The following is a 12,727-nucleotide window of genomic DNA, read 5'->3' on the forward strand; positions in this document are numbered from 1 at the left end:
GAGCCACTCCTTTCTCCTCCTCCACAATTAAACTTCCTAGGTAAACGCTGGCAAACATTTGGCAACAGAAATCTCAGTGCCCTACACCATTCTTCTATTATTCTGTAAAGCATCGGGATTTAACTATGTCTATGACTGTTTCCTAATCCACACTGAGAAATAATCTAACACAGCGCAAAAATGACCAACTAAGTCAAACAGCATCAAGCCAATCAATCTGTGTGAGTCACAGACAAAGCATACTGAGGGCAATGACAAACTGCTGCCAACTATTTCAGCCATGAGAAAGGATACAAAAAGGGTTTGAATGAGGAATGTCAAAACCAGTCCAAATATATTTTAGCACTGAAGAGAGCTGACATCACACCCATCAGAACAAATACAGACATCTTGCAAATGAAACAGCCCCACGGCTATTTTTTTACATCTCCTGCTTTCATGAGGGCCTTAATAGCCCTCGCTCGCATCTCAAGCTCCAGGAGCTCCAGCTGCTGTGCTGATGGCTGAACATCATCTGGAGAAGGAACTGCTACAGTTGCTGCTTTAGACTCCTTTGGGGAGGATTCGGCAAGCCCCAGGATCTCATTTACGCTTTTCTCAATGTCCTTCTGAAGGTCATCTATCTGACCATCTCCACTTCTGACAGTCTTTTCTGGCACACCTGGATTATCTTCTTCATTGCATGGGCCTTCGATGTCACTGTCATACGCGTCAGCATTGATGCTGAGAACATCGCTATCTTCTCCTTTGCCTGTAATGCAAAATTAACAGAAAGAATTCAGAAGCCTCACAAAAAGAACTGCTTTTCTTTCACCTTGCAAAATATTGCCTCTACACACAAATATTCCCTTGCACAGATTTAAAGTATAGAAAAGGTCATCTATAAATTAAAAACAACAGTTTCTTTCTTTTCTGCCCTCCCCCCAACCTTAAGACTGATTTAATTTAGACAAGTTTTAATGCATTTTTATTCCAATTTAGAAGAACATGCAGTAGACCAAAGCAGCAGCGCTTGGAAAATTTATTCCATCGTATGGAATTGCATGATCTATTTTCCTAATTAAAATGTCATAAGGTTTTATATCACAAGGACGCGTCTGCATTACAAAATGAAAGTTGATGTGGGGAGCCTTTGGGACCAACTACTGTTTATTATTTTAGAAGTAAAATTTAATTCCTAAAGTGCAGTTTAAAAATACTCCTACAATTATTTTATACATGGGGAAAAAATAATATGAGGGTACAGTTATCAGCATACCAATACACTTATTAGAGATGTCTACACAAAGACCTTTAATGGAGTATTTCAATTTAAGTTATCTCAGGAACAATTAGGGCATTCTTATTTGTTCAATTGTGATTAAAAACATGGGCTGGGATCCAAAAAGCTACTCTGAGCATCCACCCCCAAGGCTTGGACAGTTTAAAAAAAGTTTTCTTTTAAATGCCAGAACCACATTCCACAGCTCACTGCTTTTGAAAGTTCCATCAGGTCCAAGAGAGGAGGATCATGCAGCATAGTGAGCTGGTGTTCTGGAAACACAACTCCCAAACTCCCGTAGGTGCCCAGAACTAATCATATGGCTCTTTGGATTCAGGCTATGGATTTTAGGGATCAGAACATGAGGCAAGGAAAGTTGTTATATCTCTGACATTACAAAATTGTAGTAATAACAAAACATCTATTTCTTTGACATTTAGTCCCTGAGTACTATGGATGCGCAACCACTTATCTTTTGAAGTCCTCCATTAACCTCCATTTATTGGTTAAATGTGCAACGTTTAATGTGTATGGTTAAATGCACAACAAAGCAGTTTAATCCAATGAGATAGCAAATCACTAATTTCATAAGTAAGATGGTTACAGTTGTCTTGCTGAATCAGAATAAAGGCCCAAGTAGTCCAGCACTCCACCTCCAACTATGGCAAGCCAGATGCCCAGTGCTGTAGCTCCTAGATATATATTTTTTTCTTTTTCTTTACTGCTGCTGAACACTGAGCGCGGACATTTGGGGTGAGCTTTGTACTAGGACCCCAAGAACATTCGTGGGTAGTTTCTGCCAGATCAGAACCCCCAATAGTATATCTGAAGTTCTCCTTTTCCCCCTGTTACGCCAAGTTCAAAAGTTAGGAGTTAAGCAGTAGAAAATGCAGATACATTTTTAAGTTTGACTTTTTGTTTCCCCAAAGGCCCAACATTCCTTCCTGAGCGGGCAGCAGTACATGATGACCTGTGTTTCACTCCTGACTAATTTCTTGAAGTAGTGCTTGCCAGTGTGGCAATTCCACAAGCAAGTAGAGAACCTAGTATTATGGTTAGGTCAGTAATCTCCAGTTTCCAATCATCAGCTGGAACTAGCTGGCCATGCTCCTGTAAATCCATGCTGTTTCTCTGCCAGTAAGATACAGCTTTGTAGAACAGAGCTTCTGAAAACATAAGAGAAAGTACCTGTCACCCTATTCTATTAGCTGGGGTAAGTTTATCAGTTTATAAGTTAGTAAGAGTTAGGAGATAATAATACTTTACATAATTGATTGCACTCTTGCATCCTATATTTTCTTGTTAATAAATCTACTTTTTTTGAAGTTACCTAATATGTGTTCTGATCTGGGTAGATTATACACCATTATATCTCACCCATGGTGTTGCCATGGGCTTCTCAGCTAAACAGGTATATGTCAATCCTATGCATGTTTAGACAGGAAAAAAAAGTGTTTTAACCCTTGCATAACCCACAGTCTCCAGATTCAGACAACATAGAAGTTGCAGCTTGAATATTCAGGATGGTGCCTGCAGACACCGTGCCTCGTCATAGAGTAAATGAGCAAAACAAGCCACAGAGATAGTGCAAACCCGGTAATCAAGGGACATACACGTTTGCTTGAACTAGCCCTTAGTTAATATATTCAGGACTGAGGCATAACATACTTGCTATGAAAGTTCTCTACCTACAATTATAGTCTAGACAAAATGCAGAATTCATTACTTATATTAAAAAGCTGGATACAAGCTTGCTTACCCATTGGTACATCTTAAAGGAAATATGATCTATTATGCAGAAGATCAATATGTTGCTCTTTGGGAGATACTTTATATGCAATGTTTTTAAAGAGACAATGAGAAATCCTTGTCAAGAATTTACACACAGCTCAGCAATAGAAAAGAGATAAAATGAACAATTGCTCCTTTGCTCAATTTACTGCTGTAGGTCACAGCATTATATTCTTTTATAAAATGCAGTAAGGTATTCTCTGTTACGGCCTTGATTCACAGATTTAGAGAATGTTGGCCTAAATGTTTGCATTTGCCTATTTTAGCCATTCTGGCTGCAATATGAATGTCGCTAATAGTTGCCACGATAGCCATTACTGACACCATCACACTTCACCAGCTCCACCAGGTGGGATGTTGGCATTGGATGACTAGCCATTCCCACCTGCCTGGTGGAGTCCGTCGGGTTCAACCACCTGACGGAGCACATGGTTCAGAAGCCAGCACTATGGACTGTAACGCAGGGTGTGGGTGGGCCCTCCTTAATGCTGAGGTCATGGACCAGTCCCATACAGCGGTAGAAAAATCAAGGTGAGAAGAAAATGAAGGCAGTCCCAGAGACTGGGCTTGTGAGCATTGGCTATATTGCTCCCAAACACTACATCATGAGGAACACTCTGGCTTTGTGGGGGAAGAAGAAAGTTGCACCCCAGCATGCCACCACCTGCAACTTCATTGACAATATCTGTTGAAACTACTTCTACCAGAGTGTCAAGGGCATGTGCTGGCTGCTGTGGGATAAAGAGGCACAGTTGGGGCTCCCTCAGTGGTGCACCCTGTATGCTAGGATATGAGGACAAGGTGCAACTCCACATACAGGATACTGGAGGCTCATGGCAGAGCAAGGGAGAGCAGTGATGCATGAGTTGGCAAGGCTAGCGAACTTTGGTGTGCCAGGGCCACTGTCAAGGCATCAGCAGGATGCCATATCATAGCTGGTGGTGGTCCTGAATGTCAGGGTGGACACTGAGCCCATAGAATCCCAGAGTAGTTCTGATTCTGAGGAAGAGGAGCCGCTCCTGGGAGAGGAGCACGCTCATCCTTCCCAGAGCCAACAGCTGGCAGAGATTCCTCCCACTGGCATTCCTAGCATAGATAGTAGTCCTGGGAGTGATAGAGTGCGGGAAGCAGACTTGCTCAACGCGTGACGCCGACGCAGGGAGCGGCGCCAAATGGAGGGCGCAGAAAGGAGGCGTAGTGCCCGGTGGGCGCGCAAACAATGGTTGCGCCCAGAGGATCCAAGGGAAAAGGGGAGAGACTCTCCCTAGCCCATAAGTTCAGGGTCTGCCAATGATTCCCTTTCTAACGGGGACCAACTGTTCCAACTTAGGGCATAGGTACTCTGCTGCTCATATCTAGTTGCTAACAGTAGAGTTGTTAAGTTGTAAAAGAGGAATAAAGCTTTGAAAAGAATCCCTTTGTCTGTGTCTGGACTTGGTTACTGGATTAGACTGAGAGAGGCCTTCAAGGAGCCCTTGACACTGAAGCCCTTTTTATAGGTGCCAGGAAAGGCCATACATGTTGGCCACCACGTGTGACCCTAAGGTGAAGGGAGTGTTTTCCAGCCATGACACCAGCATGACATGGCATGCTTTGTTGGTAGAGAAAGTGAATGAGGCACAGGAGAAGAGGCAAGTGTGCCACACGCCCCTTACGAGACGTAACACCACCAATGTGTGTAGTTAATTAATTTTTAAAATATAATTTTAAGGAGAATAATATGAAACAGAGAAAGAAAGACTAAACATGAGCTGGATTCCAAATAATCACTTTTCCTAAGGGGAACAGCATGTTGGATTGAACTGCCTACTGCCCAAAACTACAAGAGAAAGCAGCAAGACACACAGAACACAAACTGACAAATACAGAGGGGATGGGGTGTGCATGTGTGCACACAACCACCACAAGATGACACAAGGAATGAAACTCAGATTTACTGTTTTCAGGGATTACATGAAATTCATTAAACTGGAATTAAAAAGGAAAGAATTTCATGAGAAAAGCTGGTGAGAATGATGATTATGATGATAAATACAATTTATAATATATATTATATAGTGTCATAATGCAAAGTGTACCAAATCAGACAGGGAACAAAAGAAGAGTAGAACAAAAAGCCATTAGGAATCAAACATTTATGTTTCCAAATTCATAATGGGGAAACAAGCCTGCTGGATTGAACTGCACGCCTAACAAAAGCAAAACAGAAGGAATTTCAGGAGAAAAGCTAAAATAATTTATAATATCTTATTTAATTCAATTATTAAATGCTGATAGAATGCAAAATGTAATGAATAAAACCAGGTATAAAAGAAAAATGGAACCAAAATGGGAATCCAACAAAAAAAACTTGTTCAAAATTAATTCAGTGGCGGAAAGTAGAACTAAGGCATTGTGAGCTGCCTAGTGGGAAAACAAAGCAAGAGACGCAGACAAAAATAGGAGAATAACAAACACACTAGAAACTGCAGGACAATAGGAACTAAATTCAAATTATTTGATTTCTTTTTCCTATGGAAGGGAGAAATGGATTCACTACCTAATTCTACACAAAGACACACACAGGCCCAGTTTGCATGATCACCGTGGCTTAAATAAATAATCTGTTGCCTGTTGTTGGGTTATTTGAGTGTTTTCCCCCACTCAAATAAGCCACGCTGCCCAGGTCTGGACAACATGACAAGCTGCACCCAGGCAGATAATTAAGCAAATGGAGTCCAGCATGCTCCATGGCTTAAACAAGCCACCGTGGCTTGTTTAAGCCATGGTGATCATGTGAACTGGGTCACAGACAACACAGAATAACTGAAACATCAAAGTAGAGTATCTCAAAGAAAAACAAATCAGAGATGGATTGAGTTAAAGCAGAAACTGGATTTGGAACAGGAACAAACAAGCTCGGAGCAAAGCCACCCCACTGCACTACAGAAGAACCTATCACTTCACTTCCTACTTCCAAGTTGCTACACTGTACAGAGAATCTGGAGATAGGAAGAATATTTATTGGAATGGTCAAAAGAACTCAATCCCTCCTCCAAAGCACATTGATTGGAACCCCTGGTAAAATGTACCCTTGGATTAGAAGGTGGACCTATCGGTAACTCAAGTGCACTCCCTCACTCCACCATTCCCCCACTCATAATTAGTGTTAGTGAAATGAAACCAAAAATATGCTATTTGCAGGGACATAAAGTCTGCGCGGCTCTGAAACATGAGTTGGTAACAAAGCCTCATTTGGCTCCAGCTTTATTTCTGGTGGCTTTGGAGGGAAGCCCGCTTCGCCTCAGGAAATACCAGAACCTGACCAAAGTGGCCCAATTCTGCTCAGACTTCATCTGAATCTGATGCACATCCCTAATTGAAACCTTCACAGTTTGAACTTGATGTGGATTAAAATACAGATAGCTCTTCAGCTTATGCTGGAGGAAACACCTACAGTAACACTGCACTCATCTGCAAGCTCCTACATTCAATTTATTATAATAAGATGATAGCATTAGACCAGAACAGCTAGAAATAATTACGCGCTTTATCAATACTTTACTGTCATTTTCTTTCTTAGGGATTTTGTTTTTAATTAGCCTTCTCCCATTTGGACCAAAGTATTTTCCTTCACTGTACTGCTTTTACAGAATTAGCAGTTTCTTTCCTCTAGCTTCAGCTTTCAAATCTCCATGGCTGCAAGCATTATCGATCTGCTACTATTGCTCATCAGCACCACAGTTACTGATATACTGGAAACCAATACAAAAGTGCCTCTGAACTGCACTTCCTGAGTACCAAATAATTTCAGTCCTAGTAAAGCTTTGGTTATAAAAGGGATGCTGGCTACCACTGGCTCAGATAGCTGTAAATGTAAGGATTTGGTATCCTTAAAATTAGGGATGGGTAAGTGGCGGTCTGTGGGCTGAGTCCAGATCTTAAAACAAATTCATCCTGCTCCCAAGAGCAGTTACCAAAGTTTAGTCAAGGTGTGATTTTTTTAAAAAAAATAAAAAGTTGTAAGGGAGCAATTAGTCTCCCTGTGTATTTCATATCCCATTCACTACCTTGTTATCTCATGTGCATTCTGGAAAAGGAAAATATCCTTGTCCATCTCCCCCAACCCCCAGCCCAGGGGATCTTTCAGGAAGCATGTTAATTCCTTAGCTCCCCCATCTAAAAAAACAAAATTGATGGCCCTGTACCATCCAAGACCTGCTCTGTTTCTGTGAAGACATTATCAATAGGCAATGCCAACTGCATTACAGGGGGTGGAAGGTGTCCTATGGACTGGGATGCAGCAGGAGCAGAGCTTGCTCTCCCTCTATGCAGTGAATCAACTCTTCCATGCATTTCCAGTGGGAGCTTGCATGCAACACCAATTTAGTCCTCCACCTGACACTGCCTGCTCTGTAGCCACCAGTGGACGAGGGATATGAGGCTGCATCTTGGACTGCAGTGTGCATCTATGTGCTGTAAAAGCACAGGCTTGCACACTACGAAAGCTTGTGCTTGCATGTGTTGCAGCACAGGGATATTGACTAGGTTCACACAACTCAACAACCATACTCAGAGTTGACCGTGAGTTGTTGCTGAACCATGGGTGGTTGTGTTCTGTGAACCTAGCTGTGCTAACAAACCATGGTTTGTTAACCATGAACAACCCACAGTTCACAACCCAACAACAAACCATGGGTTCTCTTCATTGGTTGTTCATAGTTAACAAAGCATGGTTTGTTAGCATGACTAGCTTCACACAACACAGCAACCCACATTTCAACAATAGCCATGGTTCAACGACCCACACACAACCTTGAGTATGGGTTGTCATGTTGTGTGAACCCAGCCATTTTGTTGGATGGAGGAGTCATAAGGAGAAGATAATAAAGCAAAGTGAGATGAAGACAGTGAGGTGGGACAGAGAGAGAGAAAACTTGGTACAGGGAATTGAAATTCCCAGTTCCATGATTTGGACTTGATGTGTGGCACACTTGCCCAAATGGTTAGCAACCACTACCTGAAGTAATTAATATAAATGATGATCCAAAAGAAATTATTCCATCATGTATATCTGTCAAGATTCCTTTAATAACAAGAGTCTGTGATGCGCTTGGACTGGCAGTAGATCCTTGGAATCATATTGTTAGTATTGCTGGGCTTTCTTTCGAATTGCTAATATACAGCATTTCCCCTTTGCAGAAGTTCCAAGAGGATTATTCATCATTCTTTTGCCTTGTAATGAGAATGCCTGCTGAGAACTAGAAATCTTTTTTCAGCATGTGCTGGTCTCTGCTCATCATGAAAGTTTCTGAAAACAAAGATTCTAGAAGTGTATTGCTGTCCTGTTAAATATTTCAGTGCCTTTGACAATAATAGTATACTGCATCACAAGGCTAGCTACATGGATATGAGGGCTTCTTTTGGAAAATGGGATGAAATGTAAAAACTTCTTCACACACATAAAAGACAATATTCTCCACTTGATCTTTATACTGGATACTTTCCATTCACCACAAGTTCTGTGCAAAGACTGAGCAGCAGAATACATACTACTGAAATTAATCTGCACCAATTCCAAAATGAGTTCAAGAAAGCCTGCTTTTCCTCTCAAGTCAAAAGTAGGGAGGAATGGCTTTAGAAATTCTACCCTGGCTTTAAGTCTTTCTGGAAAGAAATGCCATAACTTTCTCTCTCTGGATGTGTGTGTGTTGTGTTTATGAGAAGGAAGAAAATCTTTAGAAAAACATATTTTCTTTTACTTTTTATGATATAACTGGTATCTGGAGGGGGAAGAAAAATCAATACGGAACACCAAGAGAAATGTATAATAAATGTTCTTCCCCTGTAAAGTTAGGAGGTAGCTTTTCTAAAGCAAATGGAAAGAAAACCATTTTACAAGTAGCAGTTTCACAAATACTAAAATGTATGTAGACAACTGTCATCTAGAAACATATTCTTATGACTAAATCAGTAAAACAAAATGTCAAAAAACGCACTCAAATGCACAGTTGTGCTTTCAAGGGCCTGATCCAAGAAAACATGAAACTAATGCCAAGATTTTTGTCAGGCAACCCATTAATCATGTTTTGAACTCTAGCAGAAGAGCCTGCTGGTCTAATATATTATTAAATATGCCACTTGTTTGGCAGAATCAGATCAGTGGATATGGATTCAACAGAACAACGGCCATGTTTGAATATCATGTTAAGCCAGGAATCTTGGCTTAATAAACCACAATGGGTACAAGCAGCATGCTGGTTCACTCCCACTTCTTTCCTCCCTTCATGCAAGTGGCAAAACAAATCAGGAAGGGATAGTTTTGCATTACCTCCAGGATTATGGTTAAATGTGCCCAAAGAAGCCAGGATCAGAAACAGCTTTAAACCAGACAAAACAGAAAAATTAAAAGTGCAATGGTCTAACTATCCTGAAGATGTTCAAGGCTAGAAAAGCCTAATAGCCATAGTTGAGATTTATCATTTCTTAGGCAAGTCTGCTGTAGCTGTGAAACAGTGGCTTAAAATGTTGGTATTAGAAACGTATGCAAATATATAGCTTCATCACCATAGCCTCCCGAGGAGCAGTTGTCAAAACCAAGATCAAATATCCAACTTTAATCTGCAAGGTGTAGTTTTTAATCTTTTCCACACATTGCCTTCAGAAAGGCAGGCATGAATGCCAAACACCATATGAGTGCTTTTAACTTGCCAGGAACAAAGTGTGTGAAAGATCAAAAGAAATGGGAATCAATAGGATTAAGGAATGGAAATTCTTTTGCCTTGCTGCAGGGCACTAGTCCATATTTACTTAATACATTGTTCAGCTGAACAGAATCTCTCCAAAGAGATAAAACATTCTCTACCAAATAAGCCAAATAATCTGGTTCAAGGTTTAGAAGTTATGTTCCAGCATACTCATCTCTTTTTGCCAAAGGCCAACTGATCCAAGAGAAAGGGGAACTGACCTGAAGGAATGAGACAAAACTAGAATGAGAAGTCTTTTATCCTTCTCATCGAGAATACGAAGATACCTAAACGTTAAAAGGTCCAATCAGCCTGGGTTCTCTCTTCATTGCTAGAAATCTCCATGGAAGTATGATGCACAATAATCACACAGCCCTACTGGCCTAACAAATGTTTAATTAGCTGAACCGCTTCATTTCCCTTTTTTTGCAGCTGTAATTTTACACAGTAATAAAAGTCTCTGATGGCATTTTTCTCATTATCTTTTTCATTTTGATAACTTGTATTTATTCCTTCAACTAGGATTGTGAAATTCATTTCCAGGCACTTAATTTCTCTTTCTTAACCACTTTTTACTCATTTCTGCTTACCCCTTGGCTTTCATACTTTTCATCTTCACCATCACAGGCTCCAGTGTGGAAGAAGAACAGTTACTAAGTTTTACGATTTATGCCTGCACATTCTCAAAAGCTTTTTAAAAGCTAACATCCTGACTAGCACTGTTGTCATTGCCCAAAGCCAGTGGCTGATAAAGTCATAAAAAGGACAAAGAAGCAATCACCTGCAACAAGTCATCAATTCCCTCTGATAGCAGAGAAGGAAGAGAGGAAGTCTGCAGGAAACATGTCAATTCAGAGGTCACTCCAAAGAATGCAACAAGCAATATTTAAAGCATTCTTCACAAAGTCACAGCATCCTACTAACCTCTCATCTGCAGTATGATACCATTTTAATCAACTCCAATTCCCCTTATTAGCTGCTTTTGCTATCTTTAAGAAATAATGGGCACACCTTTCTAAACAGTCATAAGCAATTACTGGGGACATTTCCCTCAGTAATAGGATCTTGGATGATCCTTTCCTGTAGCTTGTACCATGTGTCTATCATCACTGGGCAAGGAGATGAAATATTGAAACACACATCCATACAACAGAGGAGCCACCACCTGGGCTCTGGGTTCACACTAGTGTTGGTCAAATCTTGACAGCCAACACAATAACTCATTTTAACTCCTGCTAATATTTCAGGCGTAGCATGGTTCCATACGATCCTATTCCCACTTTTCCCTCCCCCACAACCTTCCTAATCCTGGGCCTATGGCAGGGACAGAGGATAGGTTCTCTCTCACAATATTGTTCTCAAGCACAACACTTTACCTTTTCTTGCAGGGGCGAATGACCACCACTCACTTACAACAAGATGATGTAAAGTGGTGTGCACAGGGGCACTAGTGTGGTAAGGATTAAACCTGCCCACTGTGTGGAGAGAGGAGCAACCCCTGCCCTTCCCGTCTTGCTGACTGAAAGCTTATTTACTCTGTTCAATATAAATTAGTGGGAGCGTCTAGCTTATTTGAGACCAAGTAAGCAGGCTACAACCTGGGAGCCTATAGCATTCTGCCTCTTAGAGTCAAGTGAAAAATGCTTGAGCCTTCCTGCATATAACAGTGTAACTAACAAACAGGGCAAGGCAAATAGGTGTGAGCTTGATTCTGAGTAGCCACAGCACAGTTTATAAAAAGATATCCACCCCTTGTTCTGACAGTGGAAAAAGACCTCAGTGATGAACAGGACGCTAAGGAGCAAGTATAGAGAAGCAGAGCAATGGGTTTGGAAAAAAGACTGGAACTTTTCTTCAGACCACCAACTCTATCAAAAGGGACAGGCCTTTTAACTGGTCACACAAATAAAAACCCCAGTGCTGGTTTCCATCTCCGTTACACTCTAGAATGCCATGGCCAAAAACACCAAAGAACAACTGATATTCCAAACCTCCAATATGAAAGTGCAACCCATCCACACAAATACATGCCTGCTCTTCCCCACCTCCCTCTCGAAATGCAAACAACTTTTGAACTTCATTTGATAAATGGCAAGAGACTGGAACTCCTGTATGTCTGAACTGCAATTATTTTCTCCCCAAAAATATATTACTCAGTATTGGTATGCTTACAATCTATTACATGGTATTTACACACATTCCTCAGCACATATTTCTTTTATTCAGGTAACGTAATATTGTTGCTACTGTTCTATTCAGGATGCCTAATGCAAAGGTGGCAACATTTTGACCCTCCCTAATCCCTACCTTGTTTTGAGTCCAACCCTTCCAATTTGTTGTCTTCCTTCAAAGAAGAAGTGGAATCTATGCTATTATCTTGCCTGAGGAAAAAAGAATACACTTAAATTAGTATACCTTTCATATTCAAATAAAGAAGCACTTCAGCATAACAATACCTCACCACACCCCATTTTATTGTTTGCTTTATTTCATCAAATATGCCTTAAGAGTTCTAGTACAATGTTCTATTTACTCATAGTTTTTAGATTTTTTTTTTTAAAAAAAACCTTAGATGGATGGGATCCAAACAGCTACGTTAAGCGTGCCTAAGGGTCTGGAAGGCACAGTGCAATTATGATTTTATTTTTTGCCTGAGAAGCAGACCCCCATGCTTTAGGGTAAGCTGCTTTTTCTCCCTTTTAAAAGTCAATTTGTCACATGACATGGGAGGACAAGCATGGGAGTGCTAGAGCAGCTATTTGAGGAACACAAGTCCCAAAACCAGTTGCTTGGTTTTTCAGAACCCAGACAATGTATTTCTACTTTCAAAGCACAAGATTATACCTAATGGTTCTTTCACAGCTGTATATCATGCAGCAATAGCTGATAGGATGAGTTCTTATGTCTAAGAAAGAATAAATAGCTACTAGTAAGGGACTAGAATCTGCAA

At 40.7% G+C, this 12,727-nt stretch overlaps 1 protein-coding gene across 2 annotated transcripts in view; it reads right to left on the reverse strand.

The window, feature by feature from the left end:
- Window positions 1-317: 317 nt before the first annotated feature.
- The window catches only part of CAAP1 (caspase activity and apoptosis inhibitor 1), a 33,593-nt gene continuing 21,183 nt past the window's right edge, over window positions 318-12,727 (reverse strand). Inside the window, exons 5-7 of one of the 2 annotated variants that reach the window (XM_084834613.1) lie at window positions 12,085-12,158; window positions 2,305-2,427; window positions 318-751 (exon numbers count right to left, since the gene is read on the reverse strand). In XM_084834613.1, the coding sequence (XP_084690739.1) occupies window positions 414-751; window positions 2,305-2,427; window positions 12,085-12,158 (535 nt within the window). In that variant the 3' untranslated portion in view covers window positions 318-413. The remainder of the gene's footprint in view (window positions 752-2,304; window positions 2,428-12,084; window positions 12,159-12,727) is intronic. The other variant, XM_084834614.1, reaches the window with a different exon arrangement.

Source organism: Heloderma suspectum, chromosome 2 (assembly GCF_057233095.1).
Source record: "Heloderma suspectum isolate Gila_16-S chromosome 2, 16-S_ref, whole genome shotgun sequence".
Lineage (NCBI taxonomy): Eukaryota > Metazoa > Chordata > Lepidosauria > Squamata > Helodermatidae > Heloderma > Heloderma suspectum.